The following is a 21339-nucleotide window of genomic DNA, read 5'->3' on the forward strand; positions in this document are numbered from 1 at the left end:
TATATATATATATATATATATATATATACGGAGAGAGAGAAAGAGATTTATGTTCTTTCCACGTTTTTTTTCTCTCTCTTTTTTTTTTGGTATTGCTTCTATTTAGGGTACATCATTTGATATTCATTACTATAGCATTACTATACATTCCCAAATTGCATTCTCTATTGAAAAGGAGAAAAATAAAAGGTCATCTTCAGATATTGGGGTGGTGTGGAAAGAAATTTAAATAATAATAATAATAAATAAGAAAATAATAACATTACAAATCCTTTCTAGTCTTTATTTTCTATTTCATTTTTTTATTTTATTTTTTTCTTCTTCTTTTTTTTATTTTATTGATTGATATACTTTTTTCTTATTTACACCTATATCAATACTCCAAAGATGAACCTTATTCCTTTCTATAGATCTATCCTGAAAGGCATTCATGCCGCCAAAGACTCTCCACATCATTTGAAAGACATACGTTTTATTTTATCCTATCCATCTATAGAGGATGTTCAGAGTTCATGCAATATCTACAATGTGAAGAGAAAGATGATGAAAAAGAAGAAGGAGAACTCCAATGAGGAAAAGGAATCACAACAACAGGAAACAATGGATCCAAATCATATTGTACGTATTTGTTGTGAAGATCTTCGTCGTGTATTTCTCCCCGATCCATGTATTCCCAAAAGTGCGTTATTAACATCTTCTATTTTATCACCTGCCGCCCAGCGATTTATTCATATGCGTGAACTCTTATGGATTAAAGAGAGATTGGAGGATATTGGACGTTATCATAAGGAAAGAGAAAACGTAGAAGAAGTTGGGGTTCATGCTGAGAAGGATCCCAATGTGTTGGAGTTTTTAGATGATGAGGTCTTCTCACGTGAGAATCGTTCTCCTGGTGGAAATGGAAAACATCTGAGAAGAGAAAATGAAAAGAATGAGGATGGTGATATTCTTGCCCTTCATGAGGATATTATTTCTCCTCCAGATACAGCTAATAATGATAATAATGTTAATAATAATGTTAATAATGATTATGATGATCCTAACAATACAGAGAAGGATTCCAATCTCATGGATGAGAAAATAAATAAATTTTATCGTGAAATTCCCACCATAGGAGACTTACATGGACTTGGAGAACCTGTATTAAGAATACGTACTTCACCTTTCCATTTAACTAAACAATACTTAAATTCCTTTGGATTAAATCCACAGACCTTAACAGAGGTAATTACTTCCACAGAAAAATTAACACAATTCCTTCAACAACACATTCCTCGTCGTGTTACTTGTCAAAATGAAAATATCACACTTACAGCCACTGTTCGCCCTTTTGATATCACACTTGGGAAGTGGTGTGATGGGAAGAGACGAGATCCTTTTGAACAGGCACGTCGTACCTTTATTCTGCAGTTTTCATTAACGCCAAATAATCCTTCTTATGTAGTTGAGATGGTAGATGCCTATTTGTTACGATTGGATGTGAGATCATCACAGCTTATAGAAGAATTCTCTCACAGGGATTCTTCACGATTATTTTGGATGATGAATGAACAGTCTTTAGAGAAGAATCCCACCAACACTACCAGCAGCACTAGTAAAAGTAATGATCTCGAAGAAGTTGCTGGAAGTAAAGATAATAATAATAATAATAATAATAATAATGATAGTGGTATATCAAAAAGATATGAGTTGACGATATCTAACCCAAGTAGTAATCCAACTGTTATGAAGGGTCAACTTTATTATGTTCTTCGAATGAAGGATGATAATGACAAGGACGAAATGGGTTTGCATAAGCTTCCTATTTTTAATATTTCCTTTGGACATCTGCTTTTTTCTAATGATGATTGAAAGGAGTGTGGAATTGTGTAATTACTAAAGTGTTCACGTTATTATTGATCATCATTTATACCACGCAGAGTTATGTTGTCTCCTTTTTTTTTCTCACATTAATTATCGCTTATTAATACCCCTTTTATTTTTCCTCTAAAGAAGAAAAAAAGAAAAAGAAAACACCATCATATAATATTACCTTCTAGATGAAAGGATTTCCTGTGTATTATTATTATTATTATTATTATTATTATTATTATTATTATTATTATTATTATTCGCTTTAAAAATATATAAAGAGCGGTTTATTTTTGATTGTTTTTATTTTCTTCTTTTTGAAACATAAGAAGAAGAAAAAAAAAAAAAGAAATTGTTGAGATGGAACAACATGACTCTTCTATTATACATTTAAATGTTGGTGGACATCACTACTCCACACGAGCAAAGACTCTTCGTGCCCATCCATATTCCGTTCTCGGGCAAATGTTTACAAACCCCATTGCCGTCTCTAAAGATGCCAAAGATAATAGTTACTTTATTGACCGTAATGGATCGGTATTCGGATATATATTAGATTACCTGCGAACAGGTACACTTGTAGTCCCGCGAGATCCCATTACGTATTTAACACTACGCCGTGAAGTTGGATTCTACGGTCTTCCTGTATATGCACAACTCCCGCCTGTTCAACCCGCAGCGTGGGAAATGGCCCCAATGCGATATCGTCATGTGCGTATTACTGTGGAAGAACTGGAGAAACACATTGAATGGGAAGAAGGAACACTTCCGAATGATCTTGAAACCTGTTCACTAGCGGAGATTGTGGATTTCTTTAGTCGACGAGGGTACAAGATTGCATCTGAGTATACACATCGGGGAAGTAAAGGTCTTACTTCAGTTTGGATGAGTAAGAAGGAACGATTCCCTGCCGCAGATGTGGCTATGGAAGTCACTGATACTCCAATGGGTTAAATGACAATATAGATAATTGTAAACGATAGAGGGGGTGGCTCTCTTATTGTTCTTGTTGTTATTATGATTTTATTATTATGGTGACTCCTATTTGGTGGGTGGGGGTTTGTTTGTACGACTCCATTTCTTTTACTTTTACCCATTAAAGTAGGATGATGACCATGATGGAGTATCGTTATCGTTTTTTTTTTATTATTATTTGATTTATTTGTTGTTATTATTTTTTTTTTCTATTTTGGCTGGGTGGTGAGGGTAATAAATGCGTGATTCTACCTCTCTCATGAATGTAGAGCATATATCCGCCTTACAAAGGAATATATATTTTTTTCTCTGTGTATCACTTATTTATAACACTTTCATGTAGTTTTCTCTCTCTCTCTCTCTCTCTCTTTGTGTTTCTTTATTGAATTGGATTTAACTTTTCCCAAAATAATAATAATAATAATAATAATAATAATAATAATAATAATTGTGTATTAAAGAAATGGAAAAAACGGCAGCCTCTACTGCGTGGCAGTTGCCTTCTGTATCTCTGCGTGCCCATCGCTGTGCCTCACTGTTGTGGATTCCACTTTCTCTCTGTTTGCAGTGTGCCTCAGAGCCCCCCGGGAACGATGTAAAGAAGCATCCAAATGATCGAACACCAACTACAAACAACAACAACAATAATAATAATAATAATAATAATAATAATAAAAACACAAACACAAACACGGACACTATCATTACCGGCTCCACCATGACATTAGATGGCGGTGCGTATAAAAACAGTATGAGTGGGTTTGAACTCCGTGTGTTGGAGGCACTTGTGCGGGAGCCCTTTGTGCCGATGCGGTCCCTCCGCGGTGTGTTCCCCGCCGCCTCGGAGTATTACGTCGAGAGCGCCGTGTTGGAGGTCTCCGTGCGGGTCGCCGCCGACACCGCCGCCATCGCCGCCTCGCCGTTTGCAAACATGGAGGCCCACAGAAACACCGCAGCGGTGGTGGTGGTGCTGAACACATATGAATATGAACCCCGCAGTGCCCTCACCGCCGTGAAGTTGGTCTTTCAGCGGTACTTTAAAGAGACGACGTGTCGCTGTCTCGTGCTGGATCCCACCGTAGACGCACAGGCGTCCATGTCTCAACACTTTTTTCTTCCCGCCTACACAAATGCACCGGTGGAAGATGTGGCACGTTATTTATTGCGAGAAATTTCACTTTCTATGGTACAACAAATAAATGCTCATATTGTTTCCCTTAAATCATCTGCAGAGATGACACCGGCAGTGATAAAACAACTTTCAGAGGAGTTTGGAAGTGTAAATGGGGAAAGTGAAGTATTAAAGAAACGTGTATTAGGTTCCCGCGTAGCAAAGAGAAAAGGTGATCTTCTCTTGCAATTGGGAGCATTAGATTCTGCTTTAATTGCTTATCATGAATCTTTATCCGCATCTGATCCTTTATGGTCTTCAGCTATTTTAGAATCTATTGCCGCTGTACGTTATTTACAGAGAACTCCATTAATTGGGGTAAAAATAGAAATTGATAAGTTTTTTTCACTTCTTGAGGGAGAAGATGTCGTTTGGAATGTTGGTATGGCTTCTACATTAAATCAATTTGAAACTGCTGTGGAAACTTTACGTACCGAACAGAGAAAAGCGGCAACTCTTTTACGACAAAGTTTGTCATCCTCACCTTTAGGAAGAAAATTATTTAAAGAAATTGAGGAACCTCTTACATTACATAATGATAATTTCCGTCGACTTCTTGGATCTATTCGTAAACATTTTGTTCCTGATAGTAAAGATTCCCAAGATACTTGTTTGGAGGAAATATGTAGAAACGTCCATACAACATTTAAACAAATATTTCAGTTAAGTTTTTTAGAACTACATCTATACCTTGCTGAGTCATTACAGCAACTTCGTTCTGCTTCTACTCCTGCGACGCAAGGGAATTTACGTGTACGTGAGGCATGTATTCACCTTCAATGTACAGAACTATTTGCTGAAGAAGGAGATAGACAACGTTTTGTAAAATCTTTAACTGTTCTTAGATTAGTAGCGAATGATTTACCAGTAAAAGTACAACGACAAATTCGGGATATTATTCCTTTTCTTTGCTCTTGGTGTGGGTGTGAACGTAAAGCTATTTATTATGTGATGGAAGCGGCTAGTTTAGAAAGAAAAGCAGGTGCTAGTAGTGCTGCTATAGGCCTTTTACTACAAGCCTGTAGGATGACTGGAATTTCATTTCCAAATACAGAGTTTCAATGTGAATCCATTAATGTTGGAGTAAGGTCTAATTATAATTCATGGAGTGGAAATGATGCAAGTAAGAGTTCCACACTTTTAGAATGTCGTCCTCGTAGAGCTCAGGATGTACTTTTATTAATGGAACTTCTCTCTGCTGTAAAAGAAGTGGATGTGGATGATGGGATGAAAACAGCTGTTGCCTCACTTCTTCTTTTTGAATATCATCCCTTTTTACACCGGGAAACTCAACAATCATTAATGGATATCATTGAACACAGTAGTGAACGATTTGAACCTATTCTCTCAACACCACCTCCTTTGTTGGAAAATATGGAAGTATTAGCCCTTCCATCTCATTTGGCACCAAAAACAGTTCCTTTAAGTGGGGCACAGTTTACATTTATAGATACAGGAAGATTAAAAATGACTGTACTGACGTTAAATGGAAAAGTTCTCCCACGAGGACAAGTCGTATGGTCTGTTGGAACAGTTGGTGAAGTTGAACTTTATTTAACCAATCCATTTCGTCGAGATTTACAATTAACATCTATTGCGCTTAGTTGTAGATCTTTAGAAACACTACCAAATGATTTAGAATCTATGGAAGAACATGATGCTGGTCATATTGTTGGTCCTCTCGCTCCTTCAAGTTATGTTGTTACTGGTGTAATACTTCCTTCTTTTTCAAAACGTCGTTTGTGTCTTCAAGTACAACCAAATATACCAGGTTATCTTGTAGTGGATGGAGTGGAGATTCGTTTGGGACAATTACCTCTCTGTTCAACATTTTTTATACCATCAAGAAATCTTACACCTATTCCAGTACTGGAAGAACTTCCACTTGTTTCTTTTACTCTTGGACTTCATGAAGTGGAAATATTTGGTGGACAAAAGATTTGTTTTCCATTACATATAACGAATGCAGGTACAGTAGAGATAAGAAGATTACATTTAACCGTTCATGATGAGAATTGTCAATTAGATGGATGTAGTGGATGTAAACAACGAGTAAGTGCTAGATCCCTTTATGTTTTACTTGAACGTAATTCATTAGATACAATGACTCCTAATTGTCTCTATCCTGGTAAATCTATGCTTACACAAGTCACTTTAGTCGCCCCAGCCGGGAATGATAATGTGGTATTTCAACATGTTGTCTTTCGTGCTACCGTTGAACTTCCACATGAACAACCGGTAGCTCCTGAGAGTGTTCCCAGTGCTGTTCCTGTCTTTGCAGTGATTCCTAGACGTGTGCAAGAAGCCTATCTTCGGGTTTTTCATGTTCCCAGTGTAGCGGTCACTTCTCTCGCCCTCTCACGTAATCGACGGTATGTGGAAATTACTGTAAAAAACAAAAGTCGAGTACACACCATTGAAATTCTATGTAGTCAGATGTCTTTTACAAACATACCAAATGCATTAATTGTGGCAGGTGCGGAGTATCTTATTCCACCTATTGAAATAACAAAAATTCCACCAGAAATGCGACAATTTCAACTTCCATGGGTGGTACGGGAACTTCCAGAGTGTCGTGGTGTCGTTTCTCTAGACTTTTCCATTATTTCAAATGAGGTGGTCTGCACAGAACCATTAGAAGACGCTCTTGTTAACATTACGGTACAGATGGATGAGACTAGTAAAGCCATCACCACAACACTGAAATCGCAGAGCGGAACAGACGCAGCCAATACATTTCCCCTCACACTTCCCGCGATGAAACCTATTCTTCTTCATCTATCTGTGAATGCGCCGTGGAAGCGAATCATTCCACTTCGTGTTCGCCTCCGAATGGAAAATCACATGGATGCGGATGTTCTTAGTGGACCTGCAGACACAACTAGTATGGTTGGTGGAGGAGGTGGTGGTGGTAATAGTAGTAGTAGTGATGATATGGATAATATGCATATTTCTCAGAAGAAACAGTATGAAGAGACTTTTGAGTTTTTAGCCTTCAAAACAGGAGAACATGTATTAACCATAACTCTCTCAGATCCTGATGGGCGTGAAATGGTGTATAATGTGCAGCTCCAGGTGGAACATTTGTAGTGAATGAGGAAGTGCTGTGTGGTGGAAATAGTGAAGAAAAAGAAAAAAGAAAGTAAGTTGTTCTTGTTGGTGGTATTGGTGGGGGAAAAAAAAGGTATGGATGTGTCTCTCTCTCTCTCTCTTTCTGTCTCTCTCTGAAAAATGGGAAGATGGGGAGTACCATCTCTCTGCTTTATATATATATGTTTCTGTTTGCGGTGTTCTTTTTGCTTATTTTTCTTTCTTCTTGGCTGTTGGATTCTGCTTTCTTTTTTTTGTTGCTGCTTGTATTTGGAACAAGGTGTCCCTTTTTCTTTTTTATTTTCATTTCCTCTTATTTTAGCCTTATTTACATGGTTGTTATTATTTTATTATTATTTTTTTGCCTATTACCGTTATAATCTCTGAAAATAATAAATCTCTCTTTATTCCTTCATATTCTCTTTTTCTTTCTTGTTAAATCTTCGCTTTGCCGTCCGTTCTTGTTCTCTCTCTCCTCTCACAACACACACTCCCCCTTCAGGAACGTGTATAGCCGGAGGAAACAGAGAGATAAGATAGGAAAACAAAGAAAGGAAAGCAAAAGAAAATAAAGTCTGGTGATTATTGTTATTGTTTTTTTCTTTTTTGTGGTGGTAGTGGGTAGAGTAAACAAAGAAAAAAAAATTTTAAAAGGGCGTTGGAAGAAGCGCGGAAATTGTTTAAATTATAAACGCGCACACACGCACAAACACAGAGGTATATATATATATACTACAGAGAATAAGAAGAAAAAAAGAAAAGAACAAAAAAACAAAAGTACAGTTAGAGTTTGGATTTTTTTATTTATTCTCATCTCCTGGTGTTTAAATGCCACAACGGAGTATTGTAACCCGCGAGAGACAGAAGCGCCCCCGGCATGTTGCTGGAGATGAAACGAAAGGCGTGGAGTCCACAACGCATAGTGCTGATATCCACTCGGATGAAAATGATTATCACAGTGATGTGAGAAGCTCGCAGGCATATGGTTCTCCTTCATTTGTATCCTCAGCAGCAGCTGAAATACAACATGAACTAAAGAAACAATTTGATGTTTGTCAATTGGTTGAACGCGATGTTACCTCTTTACTTAAACAGAGGGATCAATCAACTGCATCTATGGATGTTATTTCCTCATTTCAGAATATATCTCCTAATGAAATGGTTCGTCTTAATGTTGGTGATACAATTTTCACAGTTCCTCTTACGCTTCTTTTAAGTAAAGATGGAAATGAAAACTACTTTGATGTACTCTTTGGTTTTCGTAAACTCAACATTGGTAATAATGATAGTAACAACAACGAAAACAACGACAACCTTACTAACAATTATCTTCTTCAACCTCCTATTTTAGATGAAACTGGGGCTCTCTTTATTGATAGAGATCCTGCTACTTTCCATCTCATTCTTAACTACCTTAGAGGGTATCGCTTACTTAGCACGTTAAATGAAGATCAATTGTCTATGTTAAAGACAGATGCACGATATTTCCAACTACATGGTTTAATGAAACAACTTGGTGATCAAAACACTGAAAATACCATGAAGTTTCGTCCTGGACCAGGAGTTAATCCTGAACGTAATCGATTTCGTGTTATTTATGGAGTTGCTGTGGTTGGACATCGTTTTCTTATCACTGGACGTCATCGAATTACATTTCAAGTGATGAACAGTGATTATGTAGGTATTGGATTAGTCTCAGAGTCGTGTGTGAGCACCGATCAAGAGTTTCACAAGACCTCTCACTGTTGTGTTTACTACATGACAGGTGTATTTTACTCTAATTTCCCACATCACCGTAAGGAAGATGGATTAGAGGCATTTGAAAAGAATGATTATGTATCTCTTATGGTGGATATGAATAAGCGGGTGGCAGAGTATACACTTAAAAATTCAACAAAAATAATATCTCTTGGAAATGCTCGAAAATTACGTTTTGCAGTAGCAATGAAATTAAGTTCCAGTGTTCGTATTGTTCCAGAGGAGGAGGCGGCACAACTTCCCCTCTTTCAGAGAAAAGCACAGATAGAAGGACAAATACCTGTAAACCGCACATCATCCTTTGCGGATGACCGTGAGGCACTCACACAATTATCACAACCCAGCGGTGCAGGAACTTTGGCTTCAGGCGTTGGTGGAGCACAAGAACAGGCCTCATCTTCACAGCAATTACAACAACAACAACAACAACAACAACAACAAGTGATGACTTCATTGTTTATGCCCCGTTCATTAGAAGGTGGTCTGCGTCCTGCACTTATTGATGGTCTTGGAAGAGCAACACGACCATTTGTGTTGAGCTCTTTCTCTAGTGCTCTTCTACCAGGCGATATCAGCGCTATTGATCCAATTTTACTTGTTTCCAGTACCCGTGAGAGGCGAGATGACGCATGAAATGGAAATTATGTGTGAATATAGGTCTTTGTATATGTGTATGTGTGTGTTGATACTCAGTACCTCTTTATTGAGAGAAAGGGGAAGAGAGAAAAAGAGAGACGTGAATGTGTGTGTGTCTGTGTTTTTTTCTCTCTTTTATGTTTGCTTTGGTAGCTGAGACCAAACTATGAAAACAAGATGTGTTACTATGAATCACATTATTCCTGCAATATCTCTCTTATTGCTTTTTTTTTCCTCCCATTATTCCTAGAATATATATATATATATATATATATATATATATATATATTAGTAGGAACCCAACGTCATGTCTAATACGGCTGCCGGTGCTCGTGCGGGTGCTCCAGATGCCACTTCGGCGACGGCATCTATGCAAGGTACACAAGAACTAACGAGCTTTGTACAGAATTTGCTGCAACACATGCAAGACCGTTTTCAGGAAATGTCAGACTCTATTATTACTCGTATTGATGAAATGGGAAACCGTATTGATGATCTGGAGAAATCCATTTCAGAGCTCATGCAGCAGGCTTGTATGGAAGAAGAAACAAAGGCACCTGCCGCCCAAGCGAAACCCAAGGGGAAAAAGGCATAGTCTGAGTTTTTTTTTTCTTTCTTGTTTTTTCTTCCTTTTGGTGTGTGTGTGTGTGTGTGTGTGAGTGCGTTATTGTCGTTTTTTGTTTTCTTTTTCATTAGTTTTCTCTCTTAATTTATGCCTTTGATGCGCTTATATGATAAGAACACTGGATTAAACTCGATGGATGCGTTAGACACATATACCGTACCACTATGTCTTTGTGGATACTTGCTTCCTCATTTGGGAAGGCGTGAAATGGCAGAAAAAAGCAAGAAAATATTATTTTTAGCGTAAAAGGGGGTGTAGAAGAAGAAAAAACAAAAAAAAACAAATATATGAAAATGAAAATGAACGAGAGAAACATTCCTGTATGGGGAGGAACTGAAAGTGAGAGAACTCCAAAAGAGAAAAAGAGAAACCAACAGAGTATTTGGGTGGTATCCCTTTTTTTCCCATTCTGTTTTTTTGGTAGTAGAGTAAGCGACACACACATACAAGGAAAAAAATAAATAAACAGTTTTCTGTTGTAATTGTACGCATCCCTGATACTTTTCGCCAATATGTACTAAACACATATGTAGTCTTTCTTTTATCTTTTCACTCTTCTTCTTCTTCTTCCTCTTTTTTGCCTCTGCGTGCCAAACCAACACACCATAAGAGAGAGAGACACAAACCCACGGCACCCATATAATATATACGTATATATATACATATAATATATATTTATAGGGTATAGAAGGGAAGAAAAAGAATGGCAACAACGGACTCTAGACGAGAAACCATTTACGATGCGTGTCGCCGCGGTGATGAGACCCGCGTGTTGAATTATGTGAAGAACGGCGGTTGTGTGACGGAGCGCGACGCCAACGGCATGACATTGTTGCACCACGCGGCCTTCTCCGGCGATGTGTGTGTTGTCGCCGCCATTCTCGCCGCGCGGCCGCTGCAGGCCGTTGAGGTGGACGCGGTGGACGGCGGCGGGTGGACGGCACTTCACTACGCGGCGGGGCGGGGGGCGGCGGACGTGGCGGCGTGTCTTCTCGACGACGGCGCGAATGTGAACGCGCGGGACGAACTGCGGCGCACACCGCTGCACGTGGCGGCCGCTGCTGGGCATTTGGAAGTTGTGCGGCGGCTGTTGGCGGCGGGGGCGATGATGGTAACGACGACAGTGGCGGGAACCACCGCGTTGGAGGCGGCGCGGGCAGGGGGATGGGAGGAAGTGGTGCGTTTGCTGGAAGAGAAGAAGAGAGAGAGGGAGTGAGAGTGAGAGTGAGAGTGTGTGGGTACATTGTATGGTGTGGTATTATTATTTTATTTTTTTTCTTCTTTACTTTGTTTTGTTGGTTCTCTCTTCTGTTCTCTGTGGTGAATTCATTGATTTTTCTTATGTACTCTTTTGGGTTTCTCTCTGTGGACACGTTGAAGGGATAATAAGAGGAAGAAGGAGTACAAGTATGGTTCCAGTAGAGGCAGATGATCATAGTGGGTATCAAACACCACCACCACCGCAACCGCAATCGCAGTGTGATGCTGTTGGTGATATTCTCACAATGAAGTCTCTCTCTCCACACGATAAAGTGCGAGAGTTTGTTGACCAGCAGCAACAACAACAACAACATTCTCTCGCAGATACAATGGATGTTCTTCTCTCGGAAGAGTTGCAGGATACACCAGTGTTGACGGAATTAACAGAGCCCGTCAGTGAACAGACGGCCACTACTACGGAACCTTTGGAGGGGTCTCAACTGAAAACGAAAAAAAAGATTAAACCGCAGAAACAACAACAAATGACCCGCAAGAGAAAACAAGGAACTGAAAATGGGGAATGTGATGATAATGATAAAATTACCCTTTTTCGACGATCACAAAAAGCATTACGAAAAGAAGCACGTCATGTTAACATAAAAGAGATTCTTTGTCGTTCTCTTGGTGGTATCCCTGATGCCTCCAGTGATGTCAGCAATCCATTTTCTCCAACAGGTGTATCTCAGACATCTTCTACATGGTCCCCATCTATGGCTACAAGTATCACAAATCATTTTCTTTCCAATGTTCAGCAACAGAAGAAACAAACTTTTGAACGTCTTTTACAAAAAGAAATGACAAATTCACAACTTTCCTTCTCTCGTCTCACTCCAGATGATGGAAATTCCAGTGGTGAGGAAATTGAACTTATTATTGGGGATGAAACAGCCATTATGGAACCACCAAACACGGAAAATGATATTCTTATTATGGAAGACACAGTCACGTCTACTTCTATTGATAATTCCCTTTTTGGCCACACCACAACTTCACGGGGTTTTGTAGAGATGGATGAAGAGGCGGAACAGGCTCAGTCGGAAGCTCTCATGCGCAAACATGAACTCTGGCGTCTGCGGCAGAAACACTTGCGAGAAAAACTACGCACAGAAGAGGCTGCCGTTTCACAGGGAAAAAGTGGAGATCATCATCCGTCCTCACGTATTCCACCATCATCATCATTATCATCTACACCTGCTGTGATCTCTTCATCGTCAATGACAACAACAACAACAACAACAACAACAACAACGGCGGCGGTGCGTGGTTCTACGGCGGATGTTGATGGATCATTTGATGTTCTCATGATGGCCCAGCGCAGTGTGATTCATCGTTCTAACAGTAATAACACACTTAGAATTACTGCTGATCATATGGACATGATTCGTCGCGCAAATAATTTTAATAATACCTCTAGTCAGCGGGTAGTTGTATTTGAGGCAAGAGGCAAAAATAGAGGAAATGCTGACTCTTCTTCTTCTTCTGCGGTTGCTGCTGCTACTGCTGCTGGCCTGAGTTCTGATCATCACACTACCATTTAGATACGAAGGGAACGAAGGAAAGAAAGAAGAACGTGTGATATTGGCGTATGGCCAATCTAAACATATATATATATATATATATATTGAAATATTCGTCACATGAAGACTTGTACTGCTTTTGTTGTTGTTTTTTTTCTATTTTAATTTATATGACTTATCTTCCATCTCTTCAATATTTTTCTGTTTGAACATTCAACTGTGCAAATAGTTATCATAGAATGTGATAGTAATGCACTTATTCATAAGCAAAGATAATTTTTTTTTTTTAAAAAATGAGGAGAAGTGCTACCTTTTTTTTTTTTCTGATGTGTTGGGTTTATTTCTGTACCATCATCTTAGAAATATCATAGATAGAAGTGTTCTGAATAAATTCTCTTTGAATAATGAAAGATTGCTTCTTTCATTTCTCTTGTCACAGTTTGGAGAATAAATCTTGTGTGTTTTTTTTTCTTTTCTTTTTCTTTCTGTGTGAATACTTTTTACTCTTGTACCGCTGCATGTGTAATATGTGTAATCTACTTGAGGTGAGTAATATTCTCTCTGTGTATGTACGTGATTATACTTACTTCTTCTTCTTCTTGTTTCTTATCTATTTGTTGTTTTTTTTTTTACTTTCACTCATAAATCCACGTTATTAACAATGATAACAATTAAAATAGTATATAGGTAGGACTAATGGCAGATTTAGACAATACAAAGATATCCATTATCAACGCCAAAAAAGTGGATCCCAAGCTTCTCGCAGAGATTGGTGATCAATCCGCTGAATTACCAAAATCTATTAAAGCGAAGAATGCAAACTCCAAGCGATGTAATCTGTGTTGTATGTCTATTGGATTTCTTCTCTCTACTGTAATGGTATTGGCAGTCGCAGGCATAGGTACAGGCGTTTCTGTTTTTGCAGAAAAAAGAATAAATTGTACGGTAAATGGTGTTATGCGGCAAGTTGGTTGGATTTCATTACCCGGTATTTTGGTTGGAACGACACTTCATTATTTTCTCTCGGAAGCCATGTGGAGTGGTAGACACAATACATGGGGACAAGCATGGATGAAGGCGATTGCATTTAATAGTCTCACTTGGTCTATTGGTGTTGGGGCGGGAACTCTTTTCTGGCGAAAAGCTCTTCTTCTAACTTCTTCTGGTAGACGATTGTATTATCGTTATCCCATCCCTGTAGAGCCGCTGGACTCGCGTGTACTTCGAAGTCCGGCGGAGTTCTTTACGGGAATGGGATGGTCGTATTGGTTGAGTGGAGTGGTGAGTGGACAGGTTGGATTTTTGAGTTGTGTGGGATTTTGTGTTTGGAATGATCGGCCGTATTTTATGATGAACCCGCATGGGGGTTATTCCACACGATGTATGCCGCTCTGGCGGAGGGAACAACTGGCCAGACAGGCGAATGTTAGTCTTTCTAATTAATGGAGGGGGATGGGAAGAGAGAGAGAGAGAGAGAGCAAAGTAGTTTTTTTATATTTTTTTTTCTTAATCATAGATAAAACAAAAGATTATTATTATTTTTTTTTCATATTTGTGTGTAAGTTTTTTTGTGTTTGTTTTTTGTATTGTTCTTTTTTGGGGTATATATATGTATATATAAGAATTATGTATAATTGGTTTTTTATTATCTCTCTTTTTTTTTATTGTTTTCCCCTTATTTGTTTTCTCCTTTACATCCCTTTATACTTTATTATTATTATTATTTTGGTCGTGACAATACAAAAAGTAAAAATAAAATAAAGAGAGAGAAAGAGAGAAAATAATAATAATAATAATAATAATAACGTTATGAAGGAATTGAGGGTCTACTAGTCAATGACGAAAGATAGAATTAACTTTAGACATTCCATGAAGAATGCACATGGTTCTCTTGAGATGGAAAATGCTGTTGGCGTTACTGAATTACGTACAGCTAATCTTTCACGTTGTAGTATGGATGAGGTAAGAAACGCACGAGTGACAGGATTAATGAAATGGTCTTTTGATGATTTTATTGTGAAAGAAGTTTGGCCTGATGTTATTTTTTCCAAAATGGAATCTAAAGAAAAGTCTAATACTACCGGGGGAATCTCTCGATTTCTACTTCCTGTTATCTCTGAAGGGGTTCCGGATGGGGCCATTGCAACTCTTATTGAAGAGAAATGTCCTATAGGAACTTCTGTGCAATTTGTCTCTCCAGTAGATTTTGGAAGTTGTCAAGAACGTTTTGTATTAGTTTATACTAAATCCCGTAATGCTCTCTCTCATTTTCAACAACAAGAACAACAACAACAACAGAAATTTAATATTTCGGATGGAGTTGTTTATATTGGAAAAGCTATAGATATTTCAACATTACAAGAACCATTATCCCCATTACCTATTCATCTTTTACCAGATCTACGTTACCGTATTGTTTTAAGAGGTATAAAAGGAGCTTTGGCAGATCTTCTTCCACGTTTAGAAAATTTACAATCCAATGGATTTTTAAATTATTCACATTTAGCTCGTCATGGTGTTGGTCTTTTTCGCACTTTTGAATCTGGAAGATTTCTTCTTCATAGAGAATATCCAAGTTTTATTTCTTCTTATATTTTGGGCTTAACAGAACGTTCACCACTTCTGCGTAAAGAAATTAATCCTCTTTTAGAAATCATTGCAAATCCAAAATCTACTCGAGAAGATTGGAAAGGTGTAAAGAAAAGTTTAGAATATGCGTTAAAAAAAGATGAACCTATTGTACGTCGTCCACAGACTGGATTATATTATCCACATCATATTCTTTTACGTGATTTTCTAGAAAGAGCAGCAGATATTTTCCCAGTTCATCATGATTCGGCTCAAGTTATTCGTGAAAGTATTCCTCGTTTAATTATACAAGAAAAACTTAGAAGTGTAGCAGATGTTCATTTTAATGCAATGGCATCCCTTCGCTGGGAACTTTATGGAGACAAAGTTGTTATTGGAGATCTTGTTATTCCTAAAAAAGATGAAGAAAGAGATTTATTAGATATTTTTGAAGCCCCTGCAGATCATGTAAATGGAAATATGACTTCTTTACGTCATCCTGAGTGGCTTTCTATTTGTGGAGAAAAACATTTAAATAATTTAATTGGACGTGTTCGAATTATACAAAGTCGTGAAGAAGCCGAAAAGTTTTCCATTGATGATGTAGTTTTACCTGTATTGGGTTTTGGTGCAGAACGTTTAATTCTCCCTCATCATCGAATGAAAGAGGCATCTGAACGATTATCACATGAATTTCAAATTGAAGGATTATCAGAAATGAAAATTTCTCCTCCAGCCACTTATCGTCGTCTTGTTGTTCGACCAAAGGACCTTAGTTATTGTCTATTTGATGATGAGAGAGGATGGAGTTGGGAAAGTCATCCTGATATTCCCATTCGTCCTCAGCTGTATAAAGATCAGGATGGCATCACACGGCAAATATCACCTTTCTTTCTCGCGAGTGGGAAAAAAAATATGATTGCTCGAAGTGGATTTCGTGGTATTGAAGAGAGAAGTCATTTTCTTAAACCTGCGAGACGGCCTGGAATGACATGTATTGTAGAAATGACATTACCACGTGGTTCAGCTGTGAGTTCTGCCCTTCGTGAAGTACTTCAGTTTGCCACTATTGATCCAGGAGCTATTTTTCATCTTCTTCGATGATTCTGTTGTTTTTTTTTTATTATTATTCTTGTTGTTGTTATTGTTGATATATTTTCACATTTATATATATATATATATATATATACTTTTTTTCTAATCTATTTGAATGGGAAAAGTTAGGAGGCAGGGAGTAGGGGTGGTGGGAGGAGGAGGGGAAATAAATATTTTACTGCGTTTTTTGTTTTATTTCCTTTATTTGATTCCTATTTCTTTATCTTTTTCTATAAATGATGTATTTTTTTTTTTGTTTCAATCTTCTTTTTTTTATTTGGTTTAATTAATTTATCTTGATAAGAAATTTAGGCTTTTGTGAGAGTCTATAGACGCCATCTCTCTCTCTCTCTCTCTTTATATATTTATATATATAATGGTGGTTGTTCGTCTCGCACTACGCCTTCGTTTCAAAAAGGTGCCTGGTGTCCAGGGCGAGCGTGTCTTTCGAGACACCATGACATTTACAGATCCACACGATCACGGCTACGATAGTATTAGTACTATTGTAGAGAAGAAACTTCGATTTATGGATGCCCCTCCTTGTGATTTTACCGTATTTCATACTGACGTAAAAACAGGAGATACTTTGGTAGTTGATGATGCTTATTTATGTGAACTATTGGTTAGTTTAATGGAAGATGCTACTAATAGTGTTAATACTAGTATGAATGGTCATATTCTTGGAATGACATCTTCTGATATGCATACCACAGGAATAATGAAAAATGATGAAGATGATAATGATAATGATGATGATGAGCCAATTGTGGAAAAGGGAGTTTCATTTGACATTGAAGTTGGACGTGAAAAACCAATAGATTTAAATAATAATAATCAAAGTAAAGGAAATATGATTATCCCTTTAACTTCAGATGCTTTACAAGCTCATACCACTGATAGTGTTTATGTACCTATTAGTGATATTACTTGTCCGCCTAAATATCCTAATTTTTTTATTCGTGGAGTTGTAATTGCAATACGTTTTAAAACTCCAAAACCTAATTTGTCGGTATGTGAGATAGACTTTTGTGATTTAGAAAATAAACAACAACAAATTACCTCAATGACTTTTGATGAAGCTGTTCAAAAAGCTATTCGAGAAAATCTTCGAAGCGATCGAAAACAAGTAGTAGAATTACGAAATGTTTATGTTCGCGTTAAAAATGATATAGATAGACGTTTTCAGACAAATTTACATCCTTTTCTTATTAGAATGGATCGTGGATCTAGAATGGAAGTAGTTCAGGTACTTCCAGTACCCATTGCATTAAGATGTGAACAACAGGTTATTACAGTACGAGAAGGTCTTAAACCTGCTGGAATTGTAAATCTTGGTGATCTTGCAGCTTTGCGTGATTCACAAGATGTGAATATGAGTCCTACTATTCCAAAGGTACATTCCACTCCAGGTTCTTCTTCTTCTTCCTCTATTCATAGTGGGGCTAAGCGAACTATGTTTTCCTTTGGTAGTGGAACTTCTTTAGGTAGTGGTGGTGGTGTTCCTATCTCAGGTGTAGTTCCTTCACAATTAGGGGAACAGATTAGACGACAACAATCGCAATTTCTCTCTAAGAGGAATCGAGAAGAACCTATTCATTGGGAACCTGATACTCCTCATATTACACAAAAAGATGTACGAATGCGTGATGCTATTGTTGAACAACAAAAAGTTCATGAAGAAGATAAAAAAGAACGAATTCGTCGTCGAAAAGAAGTAAGTCAAGTTTGTATTATTTGTGGTATAAATTGTGAAGATGAGAGTACCTTATGTGTAGTAAAAGATTTACTAAAGAATAATAATCGTAATATGGGACGATATATTCCGTCAATGAATGAACTTCGTTATGCGTTAAGTGATAGAAGACTTACTAAAAATGGTAAAAAAAGAAATCGTTTAATTTGTTCTACAAATTTTGTAGATCTTCGAACTCGTTCTGTTCATGTTGTACATTGTCGTTGTGTTCACCTTTGTTCGGGATATCAAAAAGGATCTGAACTTGAAGATGTTGTATTTTGTGATTTACCTATGCAAATGTGTAATTTATGTGGTATGCCTGGTGCTAGTGTGTCTTGTTATCATCCAGATTGTAATGAAATGTATCATACTATTTGTGCATTGTTTTCAGATGGTTATGTTAACTTTGGTAAAAAAGATCCATATTTACCTTGTCCAGCGTGTCCAAGGCATACACAGGTGATTGTGGAAACACCTAATGGAATTCCAGTTGTTTGTGGAAAACAAAATACATCAGCATGGTGGGAAGAAGACGAAGTGGTGTTTGACTCTCGGGTCGTAGAGGATACTGACCTACGCGATCCAGATGAGAATGATGGAGCCTAGAATATTTCTTTGAGAAAAGACGTCTTCTCTAGGGATTGAGTGTACCCATTCTCCTTATTCTCATTTCACATTTTTTGTTTTCATGGCTTTTTTTTTCTATCTCCCCTTCATCTGAGAAGAAGTACATATACTGCTTTTAATGGAGTAAGTGTTTTTTTTTTCTTATTTTTCTACTTATTTTTGGGTTTCCATGATAAATTTGTCAGAGTGAATTTGTCTCTTGTTTGTTGTTGTTGTTTATTGTTTTTGCTCTTTTATCTGTTTCTCAAATTTCACTTTCTTTACTCCTTTTTTTTTTTCTTTATTTATTATGTATTATTTCTGATAATAATAATAATAATAATAATAATAATAATAATAATAATAATAATAATAATAATAATAAAATAAAGGGAGTTGAGGTGGTAATAAATGCCTGGAACTCCCGTTACTTTAACACCAGCAACACCACCTCCTCCCAAAGGATGTGAACTACTACGTGAAAATGTTTATGAGTCGGCTCGCCTTGCTGACGTGGACGAAGTCCGCCTGCGACGTAAACCAACCATGACCCATCGTGAAGATCAACTTGTGGCCCCTTTAACTTCTGAAGTTAAAAAATATACTGTGGTTTTAGATTTGGATGAAACAGTGGTTTATGCACGTGAAGGTCCTTTATACGCTCGTGCATATTTAAGAGAATTACTTCGTTCTATAAAGGATGATTTTGAAGTTATTGTTTGGACAGCTGGTGAAAGAGAATATGCCAAAAATATTTTGGAGGAAATTAATGAAGACTGTATCATTCAACATCTCATTTACCGCCATAAAACATGGTTTTCAACAGATGATTATACAAAAGATCTTAAAAAACTGGGTAGGGATATTAATTATGTTATTATTGTAGAAAATACCCCAGATTGTGTTCGAGCAAATCCTAAAAATAGTATTATTGTTGAAGATTTTGAAGTTCCAGGAACTCCAACCCCTTCTCAAGAAAAGGAAATGAATTTACAAGATAGTGAAAGTACGGTTGGTCCGATAACACCCTCTTCTACAGTGATGAAACCAAAGCGTCAATTCACAGATCGTACACTTCTTTTACTTCAAGAAGTCCTCTTAGATTTGTCTGCGAGCGGTGAAAGTGTTCCAGAATTCCTTTCTAGATGCCCACTTCTTACACAACAGGTGATTCTTGGTTCAGATGGCAAGGGTATTCCTACGTATTTTCTCGGTAAGCGTCGTAAGCGCGGAGCGCCACCCAGCACTTCAATGACACCACTACTAAAACGCATCCCCCGTCCAGAAGGTAGAAAAAGAACGGATACGACACCAATGCGCTCTCGTAAAGAAAAAACTGCGTTAGCGGAACAGGACCCACCAGAGGATTAAAAGAAGGCGAACATCATAAAATATAAATAAATAAATAAAAAAACGAGAAAAGAAAAATGACATTGTTGTTTCTTTTTTATGAATGTTGTTATTGTTGCTTTTTCTTTGTTTTACTCTGGTGATGATCCTGTTTCTTGCATTTCTCTCCCCTTTCCTCTGTCCAGGTGTTTTCGCCGTCGTTGTTGTTGTTGTTGTTCTTGCCATTCGTTTTTTGTTTCATTTTTTGATTTGCTATTGCGAGAAAAACACCTCTGTCTGGGAGAAAAATCACCTGCGGTCTACTAATGTTTTTTTCTTTGTGTTTTTTTTTTTCTTAGTTCTCTCTTCTCCAAATGCCCACCCATCATTCTTTTCGCCCGCCACGGTGACGTGACCAAAAAAAACAACTGCGCAGTCCGGGAATCGAACCCGGGCCTCCCGCGTGGCAGGCGAGAATTCTACCACTAGACCAACTGCGCTTGTGATGGGACTGGAATATCTAAAACATTTTCAATAAGTTTTAATTGGCGAAAAGAAAAGGAACATGGGGGTTGGCCGCCCGCCTTGGGTTGTGGGGGTTGTGTGTTCTCTCCTCTCCCTTCTTCGGGTGGGGGATAAAAAAAAGAAAAGGGCAAAACCCGACAACGAGCCTCGAGCATTGCGCGCGTAGACTGGTTGCCGGGTTTCATCCTTTCTTTTCCTCATCCTCACTCTTCTTTTTTCTCTCAAGTTCAAAGTCCCTGAGCATGATATTTCAGGCCTCAAGGTTCAGCGCCTCGGGACGTAAAGTGCCCCTCGAGCCCCACCGCCGAAGCGAAGCATGCCGCTTCCACACAAACCCCGCAGAGGCCTCAGTGGAGTGGTCAAAGTGGTTGTGTTTGTGTCGTGTGTTGCTGTGACGTGCATGTTTTTGGAGTGCATGCCGCGCCGCAACTGTCCTCGGACAGGAATTTCGACCAACGCCGTTGCGTTTGGGGTGCGATCCATTTCAAGATGAGCCTCTAGGCGCGTCTGTAATTGCCCTACGCCGCCACGAACCTTCGCGTTTGGAATGCCCTTCCCCCGAATGCAAGAGTTGAACACTGAGAGAGCTGCGCAT

The 21339-nt window shown here is 38.1% G+C and overlaps 10 protein-coding genes across 10 annotated transcripts; all 10 read left to right on the forward strand.

Annotated features, from left to right (window-relative positions):
- Nucleotides 1-387: 387 nt before the first annotated feature.
- TM35_000044130 (uncharacterized protein) lies at nucleotides 388-1851 on the forward strand (the record flags this gene model as incomplete). The annotated part of the gene is made up of 1 exon (XM_029022607.1): nucleotides 388-1851. One exon carries the CDS (start codon nucleotides 388-390, stop codon nucleotides 1849-1851), a length of 1464 nt encoding a protein of 487 aa, XP_028886265.1.
- A 360-nt stretch (nucleotides 1852-2211) lies between these two features.
- On the forward strand, nucleotides 2212-2805 carry TM35_000044140 (Kelch repeat-containing protein; the record flags this gene model as incomplete). The annotated part of the gene is made up of 1 exon (XM_029022608.1): nucleotides 2212-2805. One exon carries the CDS (start codon nucleotides 2212-2214, stop codon nucleotides 2803-2805), a length of 594 nt encoding a protein of 197 aa, XP_028886266.1.
- A 484-nt stretch (nucleotides 2806-3289) lies between these two features.
- Nucleotides 3290-7087, forward strand: TM35_000044150 (uncharacterized protein; the record flags this gene model as incomplete). The annotated part of the gene is made up of 1 exon (XM_029022609.1): nucleotides 3290-7087. One exon carries the CDS (start codon nucleotides 3290-3292, stop codon nucleotides 7085-7087), a length of 3798 nt encoding a protein of 1265 aa, XP_028886267.1.
- An 828-nt stretch (nucleotides 7088-7915) lies between these two features.
- Nucleotides 7916-9478, forward strand: TM35_000044160 (uncharacterized protein; the record flags this gene model as incomplete). Its single annotated transcript, XM_029022610.1, has 1 exon — nucleotides 7916-9478. The coding sequence occupies one exon, from the start codon at nucleotides 7916-7918 to the stop codon at nucleotides 9476-9478; it is 1563 nt and encodes a 520-aa protein (XP_028886268.1).
- A 1331-nt stretch (nucleotides 9479-10809) lies between these two features.
- On the forward strand, nucleotides 10810-11322 carry TM35_000044170 (ankyrin repeat protein; the record flags this gene model as incomplete). The annotated part of the gene is made up of 1 exon (XM_029022611.1): nucleotides 10810-11322. One exon carries the CDS (start codon nucleotides 10810-10812, stop codon nucleotides 11320-11322), a length of 513 nt encoding a protein of 170 aa, XP_028886269.1.
- Nucleotides 11323-11515: 193 nt separating this feature from the next.
- On the forward strand, nucleotides 11516-12904 carry TM35_000044180 (uncharacterized protein; the record flags this gene model as incomplete). The annotated part of the gene is made up of 1 exon (XM_029022612.1): nucleotides 11516-12904. One exon carries the CDS (start codon nucleotides 11516-11518, stop codon nucleotides 12902-12904), a length of 1389 nt encoding a protein of 462 aa, XP_028886270.1.
- Nucleotides 12905-13579: 675 nt separating this feature from the next.
- TM35_000044190 (uncharacterized protein) lies at nucleotides 13580-14326 on the forward strand (the record flags this gene model as incomplete). Its single annotated transcript, XM_029022613.1, has 1 exon — nucleotides 13580-14326. One exon carries the CDS (start codon nucleotides 13580-13582, stop codon nucleotides 14324-14326), a length of 747 nt encoding a protein of 248 aa, XP_028886271.1.
- A 393-nt stretch (nucleotides 14327-14719) lies between these two features.
- TM35_000044200 (uncharacterized protein) lies at nucleotides 14720-16555 on the forward strand (the record flags this gene model as incomplete). The annotated part of the gene is made up of 1 exon (XM_029022614.1): nucleotides 14720-16555. The coding sequence occupies one exon, from the start codon at nucleotides 14720-14722 to the stop codon at nucleotides 16553-16555; it is 1836 nt and encodes a 611-aa protein (XP_028886272.1).
- A 367-nt stretch (nucleotides 16556-16922) lies between these two features.
- On the forward strand, nucleotides 16923-18890 carry TM35_000044210 (uncharacterized protein; the record flags this gene model as incomplete). The annotated part of the gene is made up of 1 exon (XM_029022615.1): nucleotides 16923-18890. The coding sequence occupies one exon, from the start codon at nucleotides 16923-16925 to the stop codon at nucleotides 18888-18890; it is 1968 nt and encodes a 655-aa protein (XP_028886273.1).
- Nucleotides 18891-19301: 411 nt separating this feature from the next.
- TM35_000044220 (nuclear lim interactor-interacting factor) lies at nucleotides 19302-20261 on the forward strand (the record flags this gene model as incomplete). Its single annotated transcript, XM_029022616.1, has 1 exon — nucleotides 19302-20261. The coding sequence occupies one exon, from the start codon at nucleotides 19302-19304 to the stop codon at nucleotides 20259-20261; it is 960 nt and encodes a 319-aa protein (XP_028886274.1).
- Nucleotides 20262-21339: the final 1078 nt, after the last annotated feature.

The sequence above is a fragment of the Trypanosoma theileri genome, assembly GCF_002087225.1.
Source record: "Trypanosoma theileri isolate Edinburgh chromosome Unknown TM35_Tth_4_V1, whole genome shotgun sequence".
NCBI classification, from domain to species: domain Eukaryota; phylum Euglenozoa; class Kinetoplastea; order Trypanosomatida; family Trypanosomatidae; genus Trypanosoma; species Trypanosoma theileri.